We start from the raw sequence: 27,845 nt of genomic DNA, 5'->3' as shown, positions 1-27,845 counted from the left end.
ATGACAACGAGTTATATGTGGTGCACAGGAGTGACTCATATTTAAACATTAATAACACGTTGCTATATTTACAGAAAAGGCAGAAAGAGATAAAAAAGGATAAAGATGAAAAAATGTTTGTGGCATAGTGTAAACAAATGACACTGATGGAGAAAAAGCTGTTAGTTATTCATTTTGTTCACATTAGTCTGTTTGGAAACCAACTCTGGGTTTTGTTTAAGGACGTCCATCTAAAAATAAATTGTATGTAATCAATTTGAAAAAGAAAATGAAACAAAATTGTGAAAACATATTTACACACATGCACTGAATTATAGGAGGTACTGTGCAAAGGCTCGGCCACATTTCTTTTCCTGTGTGTGAGCGACAGCGCCCTCCCCCAGCTGCGCTGAACATCTTGCCATTGGCCACAGTCCAGTACCAGGCTGTGCTGATTGGTTGGCTCCAACTCTAATCACTTACAATTGGCCCATTATCTACTGCATGCCACACCTCCCGTACGCACACACACACACCCCTCCACCCAGCTTTGGGACACAGTGGAAGAGTGGACACACTGAGAGGAAGGTGATGCAAGGTTTGTGATGTATTTTTGGCCCCATATCACAGACTTCCTGTGTGTAATTTTCTGTGTGTGTCTATGTATGTGTGTGCAGGTTTGTGTGATAACAGCGGCTATTCTGTAGTGTGTTTAAGGTCTGAAGAGATAACTCTGTGCCAAGCTAATAAGGGTGAAACAACCCCCCCCCCCCCCCCCCCCCCCCACCCCCTTCCTCTGTGTACTTAACAGTATGAAGGCTTGGTTGTGTGTGAATGTAAGAATTTGTTTATTTTTCTGTGAAAGGGTTGTTGTTTAGTAAGTAAGATGTTTGCAGAGACGTGGGGATTACTGCTTCGATGAATTCTACCCAGAAGGGTTTTTACATGTTGCTGCTGGTTATATAGAAAAAAGTCTGAGTATCAGCTCTCATCGTATGACAAATACAGCATCTAAAACATCCTTATGAACCATAAATAGGGAGCCGATTAGAGAGCGAGTCTTTAAACGTAAGTGTTGAGAGGGCTGTGCACTCCTCAGCGCATATGATCAGTGAAGTATGTGAGGTATTAAGAGCCAAAACCACTGTGAGTCCCAAAAATTAATATTAATAAGCTTAGATAGGACACTTCATGCAAAAGTTGCAAAACCCCTGTTTTACTGTAGCTAAAACATTAAACACAATCTATAACAAAATAACTTAAATAAAGTAGAAAAGCTGAATGAAGTGAATACAATATAACAAATGACACAAAGGAGCCTAATAGGTAAAAATCTAAACAAAATCCAATAGATCACCATTAATAACACGGTTAAAATACAATAATCTTGTGTAAAGAACAAACAATTTTACAGGTATCTCAGTGAAAAACTAAAAACTTAGTACACTTTGTCTCAACAGCTTGCATAATTTAAAGTATTTATTTACTGTATGGCTTTATCAGTCTCTCACACTGATGTGGAGGAACTTTGTCTCACTCTTCTTCACATTATTGCTTAAATAAATTCATTGAGGTTTGCAGGTATTTGTTAATGCACGGCTCTTTTATGGTTCCACCACAGCATTTCAATCGGGTTGCAACCTTGATTATTTTCTTTTTTTAAACATTCTGTTGTAGCTTTGCGTCTGTGTTTGGGATAACGGACCTGTTGCATGATCCAATTTGGGCTGAGCTTTAGCTGTCGGACTGACAACCTCACATTTGGCTCGAGAACACTTTGGTATTCAGAGGAGTTCACGGTTGACTCTCTGACTGCAAAGTGTCCAGGTCCTGTGGCTGCAAAACAAGCCCAAATCATCACCCGTCCACCACCGTGCTTGACGGCTGGTATAAGGTGTTTGTGCTAATATGTTCTGTTTGTTCTTTTCCAAACATGCTGCCATGTTCTTTTGAGAGAACAGGCTTTCTTCTCCTATATCTTTTTTTGGCAGCTTACAGGGTTTTAAATCATCCAGTGCCCAATTATTATTTCTACATCCACTTATAAGCACTTGGGTCCGAGAGATGTAAACGGTGACAGCGAGGGTCTCTGCAGATGTCTGCAGAGGATTTACATAACAATGCACCAACTACCCATGCGCCCCAGGCGGCAGACTTCAAGAAGTATAACAGGAATGACTGCTCGGCCGTTGCGCCTCGAGCTGTCTGTGCTTGTATATGATCAAGGTATAACATGATCGGTGTCCCAGCCACTAGAGCGTCAGAGTATCCAGTTTGTAACCACTCTCACACAGCCTTGTTTGAGCCCAGATGCATGGTTCTAATCTTTACGTTTTGGTCTGCTGTTTAGCATAATGAAAACATCTAAAAGAGTCCATTTCCTCTTTTATTAAACAGCTCAAGAAAGCAGCTCATCCAGTAAGAACTGATTTTTGTTATGCTGATCAGACATTGGAGCATTTCTCATTTTTAACCTCACACTCTCATACTGTTATTGAGTTTTCAAATAGGTTCTTTTCTACTCCTTGAATGAAACAGGAAGATAACACAGCACAAGTTTCAGGCCAGAATCAAAGAGACTACTTGACTACTTCCTTTATTCTTTTCTTACTGTGCCCATCCTTTTGCACTCCTCAACTTCCTCTTCCCCCTTCCTTTTCCTTTCTAGCGCTCTGTTCCTTAATCTCTCCCGTTGGTCCCACCTAGTCAGCCTCTTTTCACTCATCTCGCCCCCCCTCCTTCCCTCCTTCCCTTCCACATGTTGGCTGGATTCTTCACGCCTGCGGTACCCATCTCCACCTACAGTAGATTAGATTGTTTCTGCAGTATCTACTCTCTTCTGTAGTGGCATCCACATTGTTCTGCAGCTCACTGTCAGCATCCATAAATCCAATTTGTTGCCCATGCGTGTGTCTGTATGTGCCTGCGTCTGCATGTGTGCTTCAATGCGATGCAGCTGCCTTACGTTTAGTTGTCCGCGTGAGTGCATTTAAGTGTCGCAGGCATCCTTTTGTTTGTGTGTGCTGCAGAAATATTATTTCCGTGTACCTGCCTTTCAGTGTCAGTACGTTCGTCTTGCATGAGTGTGCATTTATTAAGCTTGTGTCTTTGTGGATGTGCAGGCGTGTATCTTTGCAATTGTTTGTGCGAGTGAGCATGTGTGTTTGTTAGCGATAGCTCTGGGTCTAGTTCGCTGTCAGTCTTGATAAGGCCAGTGGTTGGGAGGCGTCAGTCTGCTCGCCTGGCCTCTGCGTGGTGGATCTGCTGAGGAGCCGAACCATTAGACACGCTGCAGTGACTATAGAGAGAAAAGGAGTGGGAGGGTGGAGATGTATGGTGAGAACGCCTGAGAGTGGGAAAAAGAGAGAGAGAAATGCAGGAATGAGGAATGGGGTAGGGGTGGAGTGTGTCGTGGTGGTTGATGGAGTGTGAATAAGATCAAGATAGAAACTGGGAGAGGAAGATGATAAAAATCATCACAGTCAGATAAGGAGGGCAGATGCAGGCGAGGTGAAGGCAGTTAGAGAGAGAGGATGAACAGGAAAAACCAAAGGAAGTCTATCCCCAGTTCTTTCCCTCTTCTGTTTCACCTTTTCCCTCCTGAAAATCATTAAATATTCAATCTCTTTTAAACTATTTTTTCTTTTTTCCCTTATATCTCTCTACTACCCATCCACCCCCCTTTGTTTCCTCCTTGCTCCCTGTGGAGCTTGAACAGTTCAGATATCCCCGCAGTGTCGCCTTTCTCTGTCCTTATTTAGAAGCACCAAATATGCTTCATATTTCTTCCATCTCCTGGGGAATATTTGTCTCTCGTATGTTAGCTGAAGTCGCTGTCAGCCTCAGAAACAAGATAAACACGTCTGTTGCTTCTCTAGTCGACACAGGGATGTCAGTTTGCATTTGGTCTGAGACCTCGAGCACCTAACACATTCCTTTTAATAGGATACATGCAACTGTGATGTGTCAGAGAGACATTTCTCAATTACTAATCAGTTTAACTACTAACTGGCATAATTTGTTGAGTTCAATATATCACGGTTATGATACTAAAATACGAGACAGCTCGGGTGCTTCTTCTTGAAACAGCAAGTGGCTGATACATTCTGCAGTGTGGAGCAAATCTCACAAACCTCCTAATCCCACAGCAAATTTTTAAAGTATCTGCTGCAATTTGCACCTAATTTATACGTTGGTTCGTGGGCTTTTCCTCGTCGCAAATTTGATCAGAAACACATTTAGTTACACATGTTTACAGTGCAGAGGTGGAAAACCTTGTTTCTTAAGTTAGAAAGCGTCTCAGGTCTGTTCCCGCCAGCTGCTGCTACTGGCTACGATAGAAAAGATTACTTCAAGTCAAGCTTTACAAGAGAAACATTCAGAAAATGCCATCGCTTGCCACTGTTCGGTGCTGCAGTGTGAAATAAGCATGAAAGTGTTGTGGAAAAAGCCAGGAGGACCCAAAACAGCCAAAATAACGTGTTTTAGTACATCAATTGTCACGGTTGACAGGTCTCTGGTTCAGTATGTCAAGGCTACTCATATATACGTGCCTCATATATTTGCAAATATGAGGCAATCTGCAGCTCGTTCCTTTGACCTGTTTTTTTTTTAGCGTTGTCTTGTCTAAACTGTGTTTTTTTCCTTTTACTATGTTTACCTTTGGAAAATTTGGAGTCGACGTAATTTCCATCATAGTTCTTTGAAACAGGGCCAGAAAAAAGAGGTTGGGTTATTTTATTTAAAGAAAGAGGCAGTGGCCCAGAGCCATGTATGGTCCACTTCACTGTGTAACTAAAGGGGGGAAAAAGGTAAGGGAGGAGGGTACTGCTCATTTTTAATTTTGTTTCAAACAATTCAACAGTGCATGAAAGGAATGATGGGAGGAAATGCTGGTGTTGAAAACAACAGTTTCGCTAACCCTCTGCCTCTTTTTGGATTTGAACAACTCGCCCACTGGCTGTCTGTGACATTTACCAATAGTGAGCGTGTGATGTAACCATCATTGCTGTTAAACTAGGTTAGGCGCCGGCAGTTAGAGGGGCGTCTGAGGCCGCTTATATCACAGCCGTTATCAAGTGGCTAATGTGTAGATGAGCTCTAAAGCCATCACTGCAGTCAGTCTGGACAGGTATTTACTGTCGGTGACCAGACCAAAGCACCCAGATGGAAAATTGGAGACTAATTGGATGACACACTAGCTGTTGCTTGCATTTTTGGACACACCTATGAGGTATTATTAGGGAACAATAGAGCATGAAGGAGAGAACGGCCATATTACATCACTGATAAGATTTCTCCTTCTGATAATGGTCTACTTTAAAGGCTTAGTTTTTATGCGCAAAAGGAATCAACAGAAAATAACATGATAAAAATGGCGAGGACATATATACTCGCTGCCCACTTTGTTAAGCACATCTGTTCAGCTGCTCATTAATACAAATATTTCATGCAACAGCAACTCAGTACATTTAGGTATACAGAGTTCAAAACGAGCATCAGAATGAGGAAGAAAGGTGATTTTTAAGTGGCATTGAATGCAGCCTAGTTGTTAGCACCACAAAGATTGGTCTGAATATTTCATAAATTGCTGATATTCTGGGATTTCTCCACATAGCCATCTGTAGGGTTTACAGAGAATGGTCCAAAAACGAAAAAATATGGACTGAGTGGCAGTTCTCTGGCTGAAAATGCCTTGTTGATGACAGAAGTCAGAGAAAGTAGGCAACAAGAACTCAAATAATCACCTATTATAACCAAGGTATGCAGAAGAGCATATTTGAACCTTAAAGCAGAGCAGCAGCAGAAGACCATACCAGGTACTAATGCAGTCAGCAAAGATCAGAAAACTGAAGCTACACTTCACACAGGCTCACTAAAATTGGACAAATGAAGCTCTGATCTGGTGAGTCTGCTGTAAATAACATGAAGGCATGGATCCACCCTGCCTTATACCAATGGTTCAGGCTAGCAGTGGTGGTGTAATGGTGCGGGGGAGGATATCGGCAATTCAGTAGAGCAACTTTACATTATGAATGTTCAACCAACAAATTCATATGGATTTAAGCATCTTTTAATCTACGCCATACAAAAAGCAGTTCTGAAGGCAAGAAGACGTCAACTAGGTAGTAGGAAGGTGTGCCTAATAAAGTGGCCAGGACAGCACATAAACAAGATAATTAGAAAGAATAGTAATAGTAATAGAATAGTAACATTTTATTTTTAAATAGATGGATGATTTAATAAAGAAACACCATAATGCAGTAATAAGAACTTTTCACTTATAAAATTTAATGTTCTTTTTCTGGAGGAAATCATTGTCACAGGTTAAATATTTAGCCAAGCAAAACAAGCTAAACGTATATAACAAGGAACTATAGCACAATCAGCACATTTCATACGCTTACTTAAGGCGGGGTAGACTAACAGCACTGACTTCCTCAAGTAACTTCCTTAAAATATAAAAACATGAACCTGTATTCATGCATGGCATAAGCACAGTGTATTTACCCATATAGAAAGTGTGCATTACTCATGGAAGTGGGTTAAGTCAAAAATATAACTAATCCCTCGCAAAAATAAAAAGTTTGAATGTTCTCAAACAAACACAACGCAAGAGTAAACTTATAAACCAAAGATGGTGATTAAACGGGTGTTACTAAAGGCACACATTGATTGCAGTGTTACAACTTGTCTCCTCATTATTCAAATTAAGTTTTGTTATAGTTTCGTTTTTATCACAGAGAACTAGTTTTTCCTCTCTTGCTTCAGCCTTGAAATTGCACAACTCTTCTTTCTTTCGTCTTTCCTCCTCCCTGTCGTCTTTCAGGAAACAAAAGATGAATTTTGGCCCGCGTTAGCTCCTCCCCATTCCTGCTCTCCCTATCGCTCTCTCTTTTTTTCTATGCTATATACCCCCCCGCCATCTCTTTTGCACTCTCCCGCTCTCATAAACGCAGCAGCTCTTGCAAACTGTGTGTGCTTCTTTTTTTGGTGACAGAGAGCTGGAAAGACAGAGAGATTTTCTGTATTAGAAAGTGAGAAAGGAAGGGGAGGGAGGTACCTAAAGACAGCGGGGAGGGAGGGGTAAGAGATAGAGAGAGCAGGCGAGCGAAGGGGACGGAAGGGAGGGGAGAGAGAGAGAGCGAAAAGAGGGGGAGCACATGTGTATGCTTGTCACTAAGGGGCTGGGAGAAGGACTAAGGGAAGCGAGGTAGCTGGCCACAGCCGCCATATGCTGACTGGATTCCTGTTCATGTCTGCTGTGTGAAGACTGTAGGTTTCTGTTGTGTGCTGGCCGGCTGGGGAACACACCATGGGAAGCTCACATCTCCTCAACAAAGGCATGCCTTTAGGTAAACAACCAGCACTCTGCTTTTATGTGGGAACTGCATATCACTGTGTGTGTGTATGAGTGTGTGTGTGCCAATATTTGTGAACTCAGTGTAGATCATTCTGCCTCCTTCTCCCCTCCCCCTTCTCTCTCTTCCTCTCCCTTTTTCCGTCTCTTCCTCCTCCTTCTCTTCTTAATTCACTCACACTGTTATCTTTTGTTTTTCCTTAATCGCTCAGCCGCTCTCATCACACAAGAATGGTTAGTCCTTTCTCTAAAGATCTGTGTGTGTGTGTGTGTGTGTGTGTGTGTGTTTGTGCGTGAGTGAGTGTATGTGCACGAAGAGGCAAATCTCTGCTATTGAAAGCTGCTTGAACACCTCTGTTTGCGGTGACAGAAATAGATCTCCCTCTCCTTCGAGGGCTAGCAAGGACATGACACATATTTGCCTTTCATTGTGCTTCTTTTAATGGAAAGTGGTTGCCTTCACTGAAGTGTGCGCACAATTTACGTGCAAGCACACTTACACACTCACAGACATAAAAGGGAACTAAAGTGACACACATATTCAAGTATAAACATGCATGCCCCCAGCCGGATTCACAGGTAATAGATGCACCTTATGATAGGGGCTGCAAAAGACTGTTCTAGAAAATGGGATCAAGGTAGGGCTGCTAGGAATAAGAAAGGGGTGGGAGGGGAGGAGGAAGAGGGGGGTCGGGTGTCGAGCAGGAGGATGAGGGTGTGAAGATAAACGATCATTCCCGTGTTATCGAGTTATTATATCAGCTAAATCTGCATTTGTGAATCCAGTTCTTCTTCAAAGAAAGCAGACATTATTTGATGTCATCAAGAGGCTGCAGGCTCTTTTTCCTGATGACATCAAAGATTAAAGTTGCAGCTATTATCTTACTACCCCCCCACCCTTTTTTTATTGCCCCTCGCTTTGGGCAGATATCTTCTCCACATCCACGCCGGCAGCTTGAGAATCCAAGGTCACAGGACTAAATGACTGTGGCTCAGCAAGGTTTGTCCTTTTCAAGACGCTCATGCACAAATCTCCACCAGTCAATAATCGTGACACTGATTGGGTCGTGGGGTCTGTTTCAGTGCACGGTGACAAGCACTGAACCTTTAAAGGGTGCTGTAAAATCAGCTTGCAGTTTCAGGTGATTGATTGATTCATCTTTCTGAAGGCAGGGGAGCCTCTGATCTCTGTGTTGTATCGTGTCTGAGCTGATTATGAAGGCCTAGATGAGTGACACCCCTCTAAAACCATGTTAAACCAGATCTGCTGGTAAAACACAAAAAATCGAATGTTGGTAAACGCATCCCATGAGGCCTTTACACTGTAAACACGACTGTTATAGTTCCAGGCAGTTTCCCACTGAGAGACGCCTAATGTCAAAGGCAAAAATCGAGGGAAACCGCTCATGTGGTGGCATGTTGTTAGTTTAGAGAAATCCAGAGTAATCTGAAACGGCTATTAGATTACAAGTCACTACACATCTATGTTGGAATGTGAAATAAGGGCTCCAGTACCATTTCACACACTTATGAAAACAAATACAGGTTTTTTTATACTGCACTACTGCCATATAAAAGGCAGGAATCTCCTCAGGTGTAATTTACAGCACTTAGAAATCTATAAAGTGCTCAGCAAAGAGACTGTAGCACTAAGAGCCATTAAGATGCTTGGTCTATTATGTCAAATGCTTACAGAAAAATGACTGAACTAAAATGGGAATCAATAGTGAAAGATGTGCCAGTCAGAACTAATACATCTCACTCTTTTATTCAGTCAAGGTTAGCCTTATGTAATACTTGCTAGCTGCATTTGACAAGTTCGTTTTTTATTGAGAAGGGCTGTTCAAAGGGGGGAATGTGACTGAGACAAAGTGGCAAGATCAAAAGACGAGTACAGAAAAAACAAAACACAACAAAAAACCAACAGACCTACAATTTACCACCCCAAAACAACAGTTAGCAGGTAGGCTATAATTCAGCTATGGTAGGTAATTAGCAGCTTTGCATTATGATGAGTCCGTGCATACTCGTTATTAATTTATATGTCAACACTGTCAAGTGAGTCTGATTGGGGTAAAACCTGCAGATTAAATAACTTTTAAGATGATACCTGTAAAATGGCTTTAGCAGCCTCTTTAAAACGACCAAACAGCACTTTAAGCAGTAATTTTAGCTCAGCTCAAATAAACGGTGCAATGTGTGAAACTAAACCCTTTTTTCCTTTTGCTGGGAATACCCTTGAAACCGCTCAAACGCCCCCCTGCAGGTCCCCGCACTTCAACAAACCCGTAATCTAAATGCAGTAAATGCTTCATAGCCTTAATAATCCATTACGGGGAGGCGTTTACACCAGAGTGTCCAAACTGACCCAATCCAATTGAAACTTCAAAGTGACTGTGATTTTAAAAAAATGTATATTAACAATTAATCCAATGTAACAGGCCAGCAGCCATACAATAATCCAGTTACAGCCTTATAAATGTATTTTTTTCCTCTAGTGCAAATACTGTTTAAGCCAGTACTTATAAACAGTTTATGAATTCCTGCAAACAAACAGTGGGTACTTGTGACATTCGTGGCAATCTGGAAATTGAACCCTAAGTCATGTCAAATTGAAAATGATTGACTTCACAATTGTAAAATAAATATTTTCCAGCAGAAATAGCTTCCAATAATAAATTATTTTTAACAATTACAATTTATTGATCTATTAAGCTAGTCTCTGGAATATTTAAAGTATAGGCACATAGCACAACTGGAACTATAGCCTGCCTCATCAAACTTTGAACTGGTTGCCATTACTGAGTTGCTGTCAAATGTTATTGCTGGTTTGCTGCTGGTGTCTTTCATTATGAGAACAAAGACCTGACAAACCTGAACTGCTTTGCTGACACCATACCTGCAAATGAGAGCCCTGCATGGTGATCGTTTCTATGTGTAAGCACCTGTGTGTGTCATACATCACTGTATATTAGTCATGTCCAAAAGCACTGACTGACGAGGCAAAAGTGTAATACCTGTGTTAGTGTGTAGGTGTGTGAGTCCATGAAAGAAGGAGGACCAGTGGTGATGGATATGTCTGTCTTCTTATTTTTCCTTCCTGGGAGTTGAAGTGGGGGTAGGGGGAGAAAGACGAAAGACAGAAACATCAAGCCACCCCTGAACACTTTGTTCCTGGATATTCACCCGCTTTTTAGCAATATAAATACAACTATTATACAAAGCACGCCTTTATGAATTGCTAGGGAGTTGTGCAGAGCGGGAGAAAAAAAGAAAAACGGCAAGGGAGATGAAGAAAGCCTGGGGAAGTGAGACTGAAATGAGAGATGGAGACCAAAAAATGAGGCAACATCAGATGAAGAGATGTTGAGACGAACACTGAAGGGGTGAGAAGGAGGATACGGGGGCTCTTGTGGTTGCTGCACGCCACAAGAGCCAGTAGCATTATAAATCAGCCATGCTGTGGCTCGATGATTGGTTTCTACGGCTGCAGGCGACTTGAGCGATCACAGGTGCCGACAGCGATGTCGTCCCCGCTTTTCTTCCTTTCCTTTTTCTCGCTCGCACAGTGAAAAATAAAAACACTTGATCTGCTGGAGCTGAATGTAGTCAGACGAGGAAAAGGAATGTGAAGATTTGTTTTTAAATATTGAAATGAAGAAAACGGGAACTATTCTTCTAACTATTCTTAGCTTATAGCTTAATAAATAAACTGTAACAATAGTTATGACCTTTTTTCAGCTGACTAATAGTTCAACACAGAGGAAGCCCTACAGATGCTTCGGAGCGGTTTACCCTTGTTACTAGAGTGCATGTTCTTGTGGGAAAAATCAGGTCCGCTGCAGCTTGTTTTGGCAGATCATTCTGCATCGAGGCTGGCCGACGTCCCGTTGACCTGTACGTTTAAAACGCATGAAATTAGCTGATCCTTTTAATTGTCTTTGTTGACTGACAGTGTGAAAACACGGTCTCCCTCCTCGGGGACAAAAATCCAGCTGTTCCTAAGAGCTGGTCAATGACAGCTGGATGCAGGCAGGCCGCAGGGCTTTCCCATTGGCTCTCGTGCTGCAGTCCCAGCAGTCACTGGCAGATGCTTTTTCAATTTCTAAATGTCAATCAAATGGCATTACCATCATTTTGCTACTTTGGGATGGAGCCTATTTTCATATCCATGATGTCATTTGATCTTGCCCCCCCTCCCCAGGCTCAACTGTTACTGTACAGATGGTTATTGTATTATAGTGAACAATGAACAAAACTTTCTTTGTTTTCGCTTTTCCCAAGTTGCAAATCACTACCACTGCTTTGCTGCGTTTACTCAAAATGTCTACTGTTCATGCTTGTGCATCTGAGTTAAAGAGTACTTGTTCAGAAATGCTGGATGGAAAAGCACGAGCAGAGCTGAAGCTCTGGCTGTCAAGAGGCCTGTTTGCACCGTGAATGCCCCCAGCAGTCACCAAGCCCCGGGGCTACGGGAGAGGTAAAGACAGAGTGAGAGATTACTGGAGTATTTAATATAATGAGAGAGGGAAAGGAGAGGGATAAGCGTTTACAGTTAGGGAACTGGAAGTCTGGCCAATTATTTAATATAATGAAGGATTTAATGAGTGTTTAAAGTGACGGGAGAGCAAGAAAAATACCAGTAATAAAAAAAGACCAAGAAATAATGACCATTTGAGTTGGAGGATTAATATTTACAGGGCACTGCTGTGGTTTGTGAGTGTGGGGGAAGAGACAGAGGCAGTGTTTTATTGCCTAGTACTACTCAGCAGGCTGAAGTGCTGGTACTCCCAAGGTCATTCATGGGGCTGGAATGAGAGCTATTTCCTCCCTCAGTCTGACCAAGTGTGTGCTGGAGAAATGTCTGGAATCTCTGTAACCCCCCCCCCATAAAAATAATACCAGAATGACAAGATTTCATGAAAATCCTGTCTGCTCAGTTACTACTACTTTTTCCATGTCAGTGCCAAAAACTGAGCAGCGCGGTGCCGTAATTCTTCTCGCTGCCGCTGTATTCCATTTTCTAAGCTGTGCACCATAGATTTTATATTGATGTGTAAGTGCAGTGGCCTCCAGGCAAATCCTATTAGGTATAGCTGATGTTTTAGCAGGCCACATAAGGCACCATGTGCAAGATTTGAGTTTCACCTCACTGGACTGCTTCATCAGATCAAGTTTCATGCTGTAATCTGACAATGCAGATTTAAGAGACAATGCAGAAGTCGAGTGACGGGTCGCGCGATGTTGGGAGCTATTCTTTGTCGCCGTGCAGCTTCTGAGTGCTCTTGCTTTTCTTTTTTATCAGTGGAAGTATGAAGGAAATGCCCACATTAAACCAGGAGAACGTGCTGTGGGCAAAACTGAGGTGGAAACCAAGTTTTAGCTCACGTACAAGTAGCTGAGCTTCTGTTGTGGCTGCACGACAGCTTCATACCACATGAAACCAAAACTGAAACGTGTTTGAACACAACTGTTGGTGTTAAATTCCCGACAGCGAAGCGTCTCTCTATGTATTTTGTCATGCACTTATAGCGTGCTAGTTTAAAAATAACCACGCGACTATGCTGCTTTAAACAAAGGGAAAGTTAACGGTAGACGGATCAAACGAGACACAAACTGAACGCAGACCCCTTGTATCGGTTTTCTTAATATAGACTGTGAAAGCTTATTTTGTGTCACAGCAGAACTCTAATGGCTGCAGCCTAATGAGACGTACGAGCTGAAATGCAATGTACCGCTGCATACATTACTTCCTCATGCATGCACACCAGTGAAAACTGCTGCAAGTATGTGGGGGAGAAAGTCACAGAGTTTCAACCTTAATGACCTATTTACTTCCCACGGTGGGCCTTTCACATGAGAAAAAAATCATCATCCATCATCATACATACTTTTATAAATAGAAGTTAATTGGATGTTTTCCCCCAGTCTGCCCCTTTTCTCTTAATTATACAGTTACACTTATTTACTCCTAGTGGTTACAAATACAACACAGTCCTCATCTTGTAGTGAAGCAAATGGGAAAAAAAGATCAAAGCAGCAACCAGTTCCTGGCCAAATGTAATTAATGTTAAATGCAAATTTCCAGTGTTAACAGAAAGCCAACAAAGATTAAATAATCAAAACATCAGTGCTAAAGGTCAGGCTCAGACATCACTCCAAATCAAAGAGCAGAGGTGTCTCTCTGAACTGTTTTGCAGCAACATAAAACAGTCACACGGGAAGAAATCAATCCGCTGCAGGAAAGGTTGGGACACCGACTTCTCCAACAACAGGATGCAACCTCAAAAAACATGTTGCATTACTCAAAAGGTTTAATAAATTGGAAAGTCCCTTTATGTTTCAGTCATTCTGAAAGTTGCATTCATTCTGCTTCTTCCCCCCCGCCCCATGTTTCTGTCTTCAATAATCTGAAAAGCATGAACTCACTGTTTGACGTAGAGAAACGCAGCCTTTAAGTACAAGAAAACAAGTAAACAGCAGCAAAACCCAAAATGACAATGAGCTTCAACTGGGCTCTCGGTGAAGCTGTAGCTGCCAGGAGAAGAGTGTTATTTTTTCAGATTTCTCAAACTAATTCATAAGTTAGGAGCTGCCAAACTTCTGTCCACAAGTACGGTTCTCAGGGATTCTTGGCATGCAAAGTATTGCGTAGACCCTAGAATCTTGATTTCGTTTAATTTAAATGACTGGTTTAATAACTTGGCTTCTTTTGCACGATGTTGGTAATGCAAATGGAAAACACGCTAAAACTCGGGGAAGGTCAATTGTGTATCCTTTGAGTTTTGAGTGGAATATTTTGAGTGAACTGACAGAGGAGGCTGCTTATTCGAGATGTCAGACTGCACATCTCAGATGGGGGGAAAAGTCAGCGATGAATGATGGGTTTGTCAGCATCAGCAAAAACAGGCATAACTCTGCACTTATTTCATCTGCAGTGTTTCAGAGGGCTGTCAAAACTTTACATGTCAAAAAATCACAATTACACACACACACAGCCAGGACTTTCTTCAGAATCTGCATCTCTATGTCCCTCAGATGTCTTCTGTCTCAGGCTGTAAGGCCCTCAGTCATCTGGAATAATTATTCCATCGGTTATGTGGAAAGAGAAAGGGAGGGAAACGATGCAGGAAAATGCAGCAGGAAGGAATATTCAAGGAAAACTAATAAATCCACCTCCTATCAACCCCTGTTCTTGTTATAACTTCAACAAAGGCCCACTAGTGGGGTCATTTGGCATATCTTCATTGTTAAATACCATTTTTCCTCCTGTACAGCCCAGCAGCACTCTCAGGGTAATGGTTTAATCTTTAGGCATGATTTAATAAAACACCCTGCGGCAGGGGTGCAGGAGGAGTTCGCTGTAATTCGGTTATTGACAGATTTCAGTCGGATTTCAGAGACTCGCGTGGCAAACCGCTCTATCCCTTGCGAACTGTTGCACTTCCTTACGCACCTGCACGTTTACCCCTTTCAGCGATGTTTCGATGTTTTTCTATTTGCATTTTTCTTGTATATTTATAAAGAGACACTTGGTTTCATCCAAAATGTGCTGCACAATAAACAACTGAGATATAATCTAGTGCTTCAGGCTGCATGCCTAGTTATTTTCGTATCAACACCGCCCCATTTTTTCCAAGTAAGCAGCTCCCAAGATGCACTCTGAGTCCATGGGGATGAGCATTTACATTCAGTATATAAAGACTTGTGAACAGGCTGGAATAAAAAGTATTCTTCATTATCACAGGCTGTTGTTTTTCCTCATTATTAATAACACTAAATTCATATAGCAAGATTTGCCTTTTCAACGCTATTTTCTACTAGAATAGCTACGACACCCACCTCATCCATCTTCTAAATTACCGCCTGTTTCATAAAGTCAGCAAATTTAATCATAAGTCAGCAGTAATTAAGCAAAAACAGTGAAATATTTCAAAGTTATGAGGAGAAAAACAGCTGTGAAACATGACCTCACACAAGAGGAATTAGCTCCGCAACAGGCAGACAGCTGCTCCGAGAAACAGCTTTTTTTCCTCCACGCCTATTGTCACTGTTGGCATGGCAACCACCACCTCAGAACAGAAACATTATGGGATGCAGATACAGCCGCGGCCTCGTGTGTGCCTGGGACCTCATCCTTATTTTCACTTTAAAATTTCCTACACAAAAGTAAACGCTGGAAGTTTGAATGAAGTACAGAACAAGTATCCCCATTCCTTTTGTAGGAGATTTACACTGGTGGTGTTTCAGCACCACAGCCTACTTTTCCACCCATGTCTTCCCTGTCTTCTTTTCTTCTTTTGTTCTGCCGATCTGACTCTTTGTCCCTCACTTCTTGCGTTTTTAGGCATCAGGCCCCCCATTATGAATGGGCCCATGCATCCGCGCCCCCTGGTGGCGCTGCTGGACGGGCGAGACTGCACTGTGGAGATGCCCATCCTAAAAGACGTAGCAACTGTAGCGTTCTGTGACGCTCAGTCCACACAGGAGATCCACGAGAAGGTAACATGCTTGAAGTAACATGTACACATAAAGTGCAATAATAATTCTATAATTCTATCTGGATGTTTTTGTGTTTCAGCTAAACTGAAAAAAAAACAGGCAAAGTAAAGCGTTTGCTTTTACTAATTTTGCATATATGGATTAAACAGAAAGATAACCAAGTAGCTGACATGAAACTTGTCACCATGGGCTAAAGGAATAATGAAAGCAACGTCAACCAATTCAGAAACCAGTGATTTAAAACTCTCTTTTCATGCTTTCCTGACTTAATGATGCTGCCATATCTAATAGGCTTAGAATGCTTAAACAGATATGAATCGGTAAAGCAATGGCACCAAAAAGAAGATTTAATTTAAAGCTTTGAAATATAATACTGCCTAGCCCAAAAAAGTCACCATCTGGATTTAGCTAAGAAACAGGTAACAATACACACACAATGTCAGAAGAACTCAAGGGATTACGACTAAACAGCTACACAGTCTTTAAAAAGTGAGGGTAATCGGAAAAAAAGGCTTCTTTTTGTCCCGAAGGATAAAGATTGTAGCGATGGAAAAAGTTCACGAGACTTGAGAAGCCCAGATTTACCCTGTTTCAGGGTGATGGGAATGAAGAGATGTGGATGAAGTGATTTACCCATCACGCCCAGTGCTTACCATACAAGTCTGTTGGGGCAGTGTTATGTCTGGGCTTCCTTCAGTTGGTCAGGTCTACATTCAGAAATGCTATGTGCTCAAAAAAAAAATCAACTGAATATACCGAATGACGAGGTTTTTCCATCAGGATGACAAAGGCAGGATTCGCCAGACTCAGACTGAGAAGAGTGATTCAGGAAGCATGAGACATTATTTTCACACTGGCCACCACAGAGCAGAGACCCTAGCCTCAATGAGAAACGTTTAACCTAAGAGAAGAGTCTAAAGTTAAATAGATGATGTTAAAACAAAAGGGATGCACAAAAATCAAGTACAAACTTGAATGTGGGTCAGATTCTGCAACAGTCACTACGATTGTAAATGGGTTTGTATGTCTGGCAGGGTTATGTCTTGTACTGGGTGTCTGCCAGGCGCACCCTCTCTGTGAGCGCGCTCAGTAGGCCACAGTGTGGGAGAAACAGATGGCACTCCCTCCCTCGCAATCCTTCTCTTGCTCTCTGTCTCTGGTTCTCTAATAAGCAGCCACCTCATTGTGTAATTAAAAGGGCTTCTTTACTGTAATTGAACCGCATGTCATTTTCATCCCCTCGCACATATGAACCAGGGGGCTGGCAACATTACAGAAAGATCACACCAATTAAAAGGTGTCGGCTCTGTAATGTATTCAATTCTATATGATAATCTTATTATCTGCTTCTGAGCCATTACGGTTATTGTCAGACAATAAGCTAGAAATGATTAAAAGTCACTGAGAATTCAGTGTGAATCGTATTAATTCTAATATTAGACAGTTCAGATAGATGCAGACACCTTATCTTAATTTATCTTAATCTTACTTCAAAAGGCAAAATATCAATGAAATGTAATTCTTAGGAAAAAAAGTTAATAATAATAATAATTTCTTATATGTTAACTTGCTCTATATGTTGTGTTGTGTGTGTTTCCAGGTCCTAAATGAAGCTGTAGGAGCGCTGATGTACCACACCATCACTCTAATGAGAGAAGACCTGGAGAAGTTTAAAGCGCTGCGTATCATCGTCCGAATCGGCAGCGGTTATGACAACATTGATATTAAATCTGCTGGAGAACTTGGTAGGAACATGCACACATACGTGCACATATTTGCATAATAGCAAAATAGTTCTTCCCAGCTGTTTCAGTGCTCTGTCTTAAAGACACAGGCAGAACTGGCACAGATTTTAATTTTCCTGTTAGTAATCTAACAAGAAAGAAGCGTCTCTGACAATTTGGTCTACTGTATTGTTGCAACAGCCAAGTTCGACTTTCTTGTTGCCAAACCTGTTTTACTTGTTCAGCTTCTTATTATATTTTATGTTTTAAAATACTTAAGATGAGCATTGGCGTATGAATTTATTATTCAATAAAAAACGATCCAGTCTTTGGTATGACCCACTGTCTCTCCTATGTGAGGGGGGGAGTGGCCTCATTTAGTAAAGAGATGCTTTTTCCAAAATTAACCACAAATTTCATCACTGTTCCTTACTTTCTATTGTAAATTTACTCTTGCAGCTATGGATGTTAACTTTTGATGTGTCCAAAATTTAAAATAAAAAAGACAAACAAAGTTTTTTGCATGCTTTGGGAACAGATCTTGCTATAAACACAGAAGTAACACCCACCTTGTGTTTAAACCTTTTGTTTTTGCGGAACAGCCAATCACAAGAATCCTGGCTTAAAGAGTGTGAGAAGTGAGCCAGATCTGTAAAGACATTTTCGAAATTAGAACAATAGGGCCCCTTTACAGCTACACATGTTTCTTTTCCAAATATTTATTTATAAGTGACTTATGTATGTATGTATGTATATATATGTATATATTGTACTATTCTTAGTTAGCGTATTGTCTGTCTTGTCTTAATGTTGGTTTAAAATGGAGCACTGTAACAAAAAATAATTTCCCCCAGGGATCAATAAAGTATTCTGATTCTGATTCTTTAAATACATTTTTTAAAGTAATTTAATATATGAAACACGAAAAAGTCGACTGTAAGCTGTGTAAATGCATGACCTAAACATTAAGTCAAATTTTAAACTTCCTAGCTACCAGTTCCTGTTGCCATGTTTGCAAAAAATCTGTAATAGAAAAAAGGAGAACTTTTTTAAAACTCAGTTTGCTCCTGCAACAGCCTGAACTTTACTAACTTCCCTTATCTTCTTCTACCGAGAGCCTCTTCCATTTTAAAGTGTCGAGTAGTTTTGTATTTTGCACAGGAAAAAAAAAACTGCTGACACCTTCAGCTCGTACTTCCCCACAAAAATAGCTTTCACCAAACGTCATTTCTCTCTCAAAATGGTTTTTAAAAGCTATTACCAATCCTTATCTGCTTTCTGGTCCAACAGGCATAGCTGTTTGTAATATGCCAGCCGCCTCCGTGGAGGAAACGGCAGACTCCACGCTGTGTCACATCCTCACCTTGTACCGACGCACCACCTGGCTGCATCAGGTTTGTAGCTCCGTGTGGCTGATAAAAGAGTCTCAAATTAAATGGATTTAAGCGACTTATTTTAAATGTCTTGGTTAGTGGTGTGCATTCGGTTATCACAATTTTAGTTTCGACAGTTACTAATCAGAAAAATTGAAACGTTCATTCATTTTCTTTAGAATGTGGCTGTATTTGAAAGACGTTGATGTAAGATGTAGAAGGTACAGTAAAATGATTTGTTCCTCAAATCATTATTTAGACTTATCACCTGAAACGACTTAGACTTTGGTCATTGAGTCCAGATATTATGATGTATGGCTGGATCATGTTCAACTGTAACGTTTGTGTGCTCTGCCTTGTATATGCGTGTAATAACTAATTGGTATTCGTGCCAGGCTCTGCGGGAGGGGACCCGTGTTCAGAGTGTGGAACAGATCCGTGAGGTGGCATCGGGAGCAGCGAGGATCAGAGGAGAGACCCTGGGACTCATCGGGCTCGGTGAGTAACAACAAAGACGAACGTATGTGAAGCAGAGCTCAGCAATACACACCGAGGTCAGCATGCTGAGGTGCTCACAGTGATCATACTAACACGCAGGTACAATGTTTGGTCAGCTGGTCAGAATGTGCTGTCTGTTTGTTTTTACATTTCCAGTGATCGAACATTTGTTCTGTCGTTTCTAGTTTTGTCCTTAGCTCAGCTAAATTGGCTTCGCAAGGGGTTACTGCCAATAAAATATAAGCGGATTAACCAGAAGCAATGCAAATCTCTTCCATGTACATTCTAAAGGGTTTTTCCAGTAATAATGAGCAAACGTGGGTAGCAGTCAGAGAATCGCAGTATGTAATTTGTGCTAGCAAAAGACAAAAAGCGGAATATTAGATGCACGTGGATATAGTCTAGATATATAGGTTTTATATGTTTGCAGTTTTTCTAATGCCCCTGCATGAGTATTGATGTTAATGTAATTCCACGCCCGCGGGTATTCCTGTGTTTCTAGGTCGAGTGGGCCAGGCTGTAGCCCTGCGAGCCAAGGCCTTTGGCTTCAGTGTGATTTTCTATGACCCTTATTTGGCTGACGGTGTAGAAAGATCCCTGGGATTACAAAGGGTCACCACACTACAGGTAAAACACACACTTGTTAAACCATTTTATATTTTAAACATCAGCCTCTTTTCACTTTTGTCAGCTCTTCTGTATAATAGAAAAAAAACCCAAAACATCTTTTAACAGTTTATTTTCCATGGAGTCATTATTTTCAAACGGTAACTCCATCACTGTTTATGCTGTGGAAGCACAAACAGGGTACTCCTGTCTGAACGCAGATAGAAAAAATAAGCTCCGCCTAGATTTTACCATGTGCACGTCACCTTACTCCTCAACCATTTGAGAGAAAATCGAAATGGTTAATGAAAGATTAGAATGATTATTCTGATTGATTATTATCTGATTGATATATAATGATTATTTTTTTACAAATTTTGGAGCCAAAGTTACAATAAAAGTCCATTAGTCCTGTGTGAATCTTGATCAATAGAAAGTTAAACTCATAGGCAGCCTTTTCATACCTCTGCATCCTTGACATCTACAGGCATCGGTCGTATACACTATGTGACACTGAGACCATAAAAGAAGTGAAAGCTAATTAAATTCCACAGCTAATTTGATTTTGAGTGGATTTAAGGGCTACGTTTAATGAAAAATTGCAATGGCTTGTGAGTTACTACTGAGAATCAGATTTTAAGGGGGACGTGCTATGCTCATTTCCATCTGCATATTTGCATGTTTTCACTGATTTTCACAAGAAAGAATCCTTATTTATACATATACACTAATACTAATATATACATATATTTACTTATACTTACCTATACTTATACTGGGCTTTGGTGTATCTCCTCAGTTCATGCTTTGTGTGATACAGGCAGTTTTAGCTCTTTTTCCTTTAACTTTATTCTGACTGCCTGCCCCTAACTAACATGTGAGCACGACCCCTGAGCCCAGCTCTGACCGTATAAAGGCTATTGTTGACAACATAGAGACCCAACAGTGCCAAAAATTGGTAGAAAGCCAGTGTTTAGATCAATGTGAAGCTATAGCTGTCACAGTATGCACATGACAGAACATGAGGAGAAGCAGAGCAAAATGCTTTGCACAAATATCAGCAAAGCACCTGTCACACAACAATGCTCACCTGGCGTGTGTGCCAAAAACAATTTCCACTCAGCTCGTATTTAACCAATAAGAGCTCATCACTAGCACAGCATTTAAATGGATTCAGACTAAATCCTCTTTTTACATGGAAACAAATCCTTTGTCTCCAATTCTCTTTGCTGACGAGAATGCTTTCTCCACAATCCGCCGTGACAAATAGGCATTTATTGCAATGGTGCTGTGACCACTGTGTGTGGAAAAGTAACAGTAACTGTCGTCTGGACCTGGTTCAACATTTCTGTTGGGATTGGGATTAAGTGGCTCCTTTTTTCTCTTCCTCAGGATCTGCTCTTCCACTCTGACTGTGTGTCTCTGCACTGCAGCCTCAACGAACACAACCACCACCTGATCAATGACTTCACCATCAAACAGGTAAAGATCGGCATTCGCACTCATCGCCCAACACACGCGACACTGAGCAGGTACACTGAAGCATAAATGATTTCTTTGGCCTCAAATCAACTACTGAGTCCCATAGCCATAAATATTAAAGAGCCTACACCCAGGGAAGCCCACCATTTTACAGATTAATGAGGTTCTGTACCACGTCTGAAGGACTATCAGATATTGGCTTTTCTCCTTAAAGGATTTTAGCTTTAAACACTTCTACCCTAACTGGGAGAGGATAAGTGAAAAGACAATTGCTCAGTGTAGGCCTATAAAATATTACTGGAAATTCTGCACTGTGAGCAGAAAATGTGATTTCTTTTTTATTAGCTTTACTGAAAGGGATTTGTTTCATATTTAATATCACAGAGTCTTTATGTACAGGGGCACCGATCTTAAAATGTAAATGTGGTGTTAAGCTCAACTGAACATATATCACTGACTGTGTGTGTGTGTGTGTGTGTGTGTGTGTGTGTGTGTGTGTGTGTGTGTGTGTGTGTGTGTGTGTGTGTGTGTGTGTTAAAGATGCGTCAGGGGGCGTTTCTGGTGAACACAGCAAGGGGGGGTCTGGTGGATGAGAAGGCTCTGGCTCAGGCCTTGAAGGAGGGAAGGATACGTGGAGCTGCCCTGGATGTTCATGAGTCAGAGCCTTTCAGGTAACCTCCTGTTTTAACTGCTAGCTATATTTGACTTTATCGTTAATGAATTCATGAATTATTCCATCAGTGCTACTGGCCACTTTATTAGGTATGTAGTCAACTGCTGGTTAATGCAAATATCTAATCGGCTAATCGTATGGCAGCAACTCAGTCAGGGCAACCATCAGAATGTTAAAGAAAGATGATTTAACTGATTTTGAACATGGCATGGTTTTGGTGCCCGTATTTCAGAAACCGCTGATCCGCTGGGATTTCACACAACCATCTGTAAGGCTGACAGAAAATAGAAAAAGAGAAAAAAAATCTATTAAGTGGTAGTTTTCTGCGAGAAAATGGCTGGTTGATACCAGAGGTCAGAGGTCAATGGCCAGACTGCTTTGAGCTGATAGGATGATAACAGTAATCTCAACTAACGACTCAGCGCAACCAATGTATGCAGAAGGACGTCTCTAAATGCACAACCCATTGAAACTTGAATCAGATGGCCTACAGTAGCAGAAGGAGAACAGGACACTGAGGCTAAAACTCACAACGGTTCACCAAAATTGGATAATAGAAGATAATAGAAGGTTTGATGAGTCTCAATTTCTGCTGCAGTCTTTAGATGGTAGGGTCAGGCTCTGAAAGCATGGATCCGCCCTACCCTGTATTGGAGTGGGGAATATTTTCTTGGCACACTTTAGGCCCTTGCTGTCAAGTGAGCATCATTTGAAAGCCATTACCTAGCTGAGCATTGTTGCCTACCCTCTCTAGCCTATCGTGACCACAGTGTACCCATCTTCTGATGACTGCTTCCAGCAGTACAACACACCATGTCACGAAACTCAAATAATGTCAAACTGTTTTTTTTTTTAACATAGCGATCAGTTCAAGTCCTCAAATAACCTCCATAGTCAGCAGATGTTCATCCAATATTACTCCTTAGAGATGTGATAGAACGGGAGATCTGCATCATGGATTGGCAGCTGATAAATCTGCACGATGGTTTCATATCTTATGGACCAAAATCATTGTTGAATATTTGCAGCATCTTACTTCACTTCCATGAAGAATTAGGGGCAGTTTACAGGAATGTTTACTAATTTTATAATATCATGGTATTCAATGACATTTGTGCCACAGCATAGGTCATCAATAAACACAAAACAAAAGCCTTTTGTGGTGCACAAAATCATTTTTGCTGCAGCTCAGAGTGATTGTACTGCTTGTGTATTTGTCAGTTTCAGTCAGGGTCCGCTCAAAGATGCCCCCAATCTCATTTGCACACCACACGCTGCCTGGTACAGCGAACAGGCATCACTGGAAATGCGAGAGGAAGCAGCCAGGGAGATCCGAAGGGCTGTGACAGGTAGTGCACACACACGGTCACAGAAACACAAACTTTAGCAGACAGCATGATTTCTGATGAAAAAAGCCCAAAAAGTGGTATTTTAAGAAATTCCATGCTTCCTGTCGAGGAATTTTAAGGGCCTTCTTTCCTTTTCTTCTATCCTATTTTTCTTTTCTTTAAGGTCGCATCCCAGACAGTCTAAAGAACTGCGTCAATAAAGAGTTCCTCACCCAGAACAACCACTGGGCAGGTGTTGACCCAGCTACCGTCCACCCTGAGCTCAATGGGGCATACAGGTATCAACCAGCAATTACTTGACTGGGTTTTTAGTTGTTCCTTCTTTTGGCATATTTCTACATATTTTCCAACTATATGGAAACCTTAACCCTTAAGCTTTCAGGGTAAAAGAGCTACAATCATCAGTTGATGTTTGTTTTGGTCTTTCAAATGTACTCGAGCTTTAAAGGAGCATGTTGCTGCCCTGTTGACTTCCAGTCTGTTAGTACTCGCAGATGCGATGACAGCTCTGACTATACACGATAAGAGAGGTCGCACGGCAGTCTATAATTATACTGATGGGTAGACAGCGTCCCTGCCTGCCATGAGGAATTCAGCCAGGCAATGTCAGCACAACAAAACACTGGCTGCTGGGGTATTGAAAAGTGCTTGCAGGGTGTATCACATCCTGAAATAGCAACACAGTTCAGCTTACCAAACACTGCACTACATCTACTACGCAAAGCACTGTTTGGTGATGTGAAGAAGGTAATGAATATCCCACTTATAATTATTAGTTTATATTCAAATCTGATTTCTGCAAACCACAAAAAATGGAGGCCAAATTTCTGTACGTACAGCAAATCTAAATATTCCACAGCGACACACAATAATCAAACATGCTGTCGTAATCGGAAGTAGTGTCAAGTGTCCATGGGGTTTTTAAGTGGTCTTTAATGTTTAACATGTGGACATGGTTATGTCTAGGGCTGTGTGATATGACCAAAATCTCATGTCCCGATATAAGAATTCTATCGTCCGATAACGATATAAATCACAAAAATGTAACATTTTCTGTAAATTCTGTGAATCTCGGGCAGCTCGACTTGCGTGAAGTGTTTCCAGCTGCGCGTCATGTAGCTGGAGTCGAGTGTTTTAACCGATACATGAAACGATACATTTTTAGACATAAGTTGCCGTAAACAGTTTATTTTGCGACACCACGAAACAAACGATAGCGTAAAATGAAACGATAGACGTTTTTATATCGTCATCCGATATATATCGTTATATCGAACAGCCCTAGTTATGTCACTCTTTTATCATTTATGCGATTCCTGTTTTTATCCATTCTAAGATGTTTAGTGTTTAGCTTTGTTTTTGTTGAGTGCTTGAACTGAATAACCACCTTGGTGGGGGTGTCCTCTTGGAGCTGGACCTTAGATTTACTGACCCACCCTGTAATCATGTGAGTCATCGAAGGTCATATGACCCAAGGTGTGGGTTATTACTGTCAAGTAAGGTGTGAATCCTTTCTAAGACACTACCCTGTGAGTTATTAAGGTTGCATAAGTGAATTTACAAAATGCCTTTAATCATATTAGTTTAACTGCATTTAAGATGACTCAGTTCTTATTCTCTCAGATTTTATTCTCTCCCCATGTCTGTTACCACCAGGTATCCCCCAGGAGTAGTGAACTTGCCATCTGGCGGCCTCCCTCCCCCTGTTGAAGGCATTGTACAGAGCGCCGTGCCAATCGCGCACACCCTTCCGCCCGCCGTCACACACCCTCCTCACGCCCCGTCTCCCGGACAGAACACAGTGAAGCCACCAGAGGGCGACAGAGAGCAGCATCCAAATGACCAGCTGTAGCCCCTCCACAAACACAAAACACACACGTTCCCGTGTTGTCTAGTGACTGGTGGTGGTTGGCACAGCAACCGGTGTCATTGCGATAAGTTCTCTAGTGACAATTGTTATCAGGTTTGGTGTCAGATTGACCGGTTGACGTCCCAATTACAATCAATTCAAGAACTCTCTGGCAACTGGTTTCCAACAGCCGGTTCACACTCCAAAGAGGAAGACAAGGAAGGTGGTGATGAATTAAAGAGCAAGGCAGCTGTCTGCTGCCCCGACCAGAAGTTGGTCTTCCGATCGCTGGATGATCTTCAGATTCTGTGCCAGAAGTAAATAAAAAAAACAACAACATAACAATAACTATCTGTTGATTTGGGAAAAAAACTAGGATCAAATTCCTCTGTCTTAGACTGTAGTGTGTCCAAAGTTAGAGGGGCGGGGTTTATGTCTTTCTCTCTTTTCTGTGTCTTTTCCTTAGTTTGATGTACAAGCAAAGTTAGTAGGTTATAAAATGAACGTAACCTGTCTGTGTACAGTTTTAGACTTAAAGCAAGAAGATACTGATATTTGTATTCGAGTCTTAACAAAAGCAAAAGTGATCTCTCTATGTAGCTGAACCAGTTGGAGAATACAATATCCGTTTTTATTTTATTTTAATGTCCCCAAATTAGCAAGCCCCCCCAAAAAGAGGCAGCTTTTTGCACACCATCTCAGGAGAGTAAGTTTCCGCAGTTGGTATATTAGTTATTTTTTGTTTCTTTTTGTTCTTTTTTTTTAGTTTTGTTTTATAAATTCTTTTTTCATGCCACTTAGTGCTTTTGTTTTTCTACCTGCTTGCCTTTTCGTGTCCCGCTACATTAGAAAAAGAACTTTAACAAGAGCTAAAGTTGAACTGATGTTTGCTTTTGTTAGTTATGTTTAAGGGGCATGTGACTTTGCTCTTGGGACTTGTCTAAATGCTTGACCGAAATCAAGAGGGTTGTGGGAGGAAAGGCTGCAAGAAAGCGGTAAAATGGTATGCCAAGGCTGGGAACTTATCTCCTTGTCTCTATTAATATATATGTCGACAAAATGATGCACTGAGAGCTTGTAGCAGACCGCACTTTGAGAAACAAGGATGTTTATCTTGTCCTGTCTAATGATACAACAGTACCCCTATCACACACAGTAAATGTGCAGGTCATGGAGCATGAACAGTTTGATGAATCACTGAGTCATGGTTCATCATGCTGCAAAGTCAGTATATTACTGAAGTTGCCCTTGCAGATATAGATCTCTCCAATCAGCCCGAAGAGTTGCAAAACACTCAACTTTCCATTTGAAGTTTTAAACTCACTCCCAGATGTCACATCTAGTTAAGCAAAGTTAACGTTTACTGACAGATGAGAAACAGTCATGCGCATGAACTTGAATCAAATGAAATCTTCATACTGTTTAGGACATTTTAAAATTCAAAGCAAAGTCAGTAAATAAAATAAAAATCTCATTTATCCAGACTACTATCCCTTTAACATTTCAAGATGGGTCCTTCCTTGAGTATACCGTTTAGCCACTCTCTGTGGCCTCCGTGTCTATGTGTACATATGGTGTTCTGCCTGCCTGTGTCAATGTGAGTTGGTTGTATCTGTGTCTAAAAAAGCAGCACTGGGAGGAGGGGTGGTGGCTTGTGCTCTCCACAAACATCAATACAAAGACTGCCATTAACAAAATACTTAATACGAAACTATAAACACCTGAAATTGAAACTGATTCCAAACTTAGCCTAGCAATCTCTCAGAAATTAAATCTCTTACAGGTTACATTCCCACATAACAAGAAGAGTACAGTGTCATGCAAGCGTAAAACTCTGCCAAACCCTTTTCTCGCGTGCTGATGTTAACCAGCCATCTGAGTGAAGGTGCTTTCTGATCCCCTCCTACCAGCAGCTGAGTAGTAAAAAAACAGTTTACTGTTGCCTACCTGGTCTTCTTCATGGTTAGGTAGTAAGCGTAGCAATCAGGGATGGAAATTTTGCCAGCGATATCTGAAAGGGGCGCCTCATACTGAAGGTACTGCCAGGCTAGAGCCCCAAAATCCTCAACATCATGCTGAACTGTTTTGAACTTGAATCTTAAACAAGATGCTATTCTTTTTCTGTGGACAAAAGTCTTCTGCTTGTTTCTTTCTAAAACAAACTGCGAGCATTCCTTTATTAAAATGATGGGCGCCACATCAGATGAGCTTTTTAAGTGTCGAGGTGCTCCTTGAATTTCCATCCCTGGTAGTAACACACAGTCCACTGTTGCCTACCTTGGTCCCCTTTATGGTAAAGTAGTAGGCGTAGCAATATACAGTATACATAATCTATATTCTACAGTAAATATCATTATTTTTGGTCAAAACTGACAACCTGACAAAGATACGTTTGTGACTGTATGCATTTGTATGAATTATTTTAAAAGAAATAAACTGTGGAAAGGTGA

General features: G+C 41.3%; 1 protein-coding gene across 2 annotated transcripts; it reads left to right on the top strand.

Moving 5' to 3' along the window:
- Positions 1-468: 468 nt before the first annotated feature.
- Positions 469-27,845, top strand: ctbp1 (C-terminal binding protein 1). 2 transcript variants are annotated; one of them, XM_080900191.1, is made up of 11 exons: positions 469-577; positions 15,687-15,841; positions 17,442-17,586; positions 18,856-18,959; positions 19,334-19,436; positions 19,939-20,063; positions 21,435-21,524; positions 22,065-22,195; positions 23,419-23,546; positions 23,710-23,824; positions 25,203-27,845. In XM_080900191.1, exons 1-11 carry the CDS (start codon positions 484-486, stop codon positions 25,396-25,398), a joined length of 1,386 nt encoding a protein of 461 aa, XP_080756317.1. In that variant the 5' UTR covers positions 469-483; the 3' UTR covers positions 25,399-27,845. The 2 variants fall into 2 exon arrangements, with proteins under 2 accessions (XP_080756317.1, XP_080756318.1); XM_080900192.1 differs by lacking the exon at positions 469-577 and adding an exon at positions 7,090-7,334.

The sequence above is a fragment of the Rhamphochromis sp. 'chilingali' genome, assembly GCF_963969265.1.
Source record: "Rhamphochromis sp. 'chilingali' genome assembly, chromosome: 13".
NCBI lineage: Eukaryota > Metazoa > Chordata > Actinopteri > Cichliformes > Cichlidae > Rhamphochromis > Rhamphochromis sp. 'chilingali'.
This window is presented reverse-complemented; position numbering and strand designations above follow the sequence as displayed.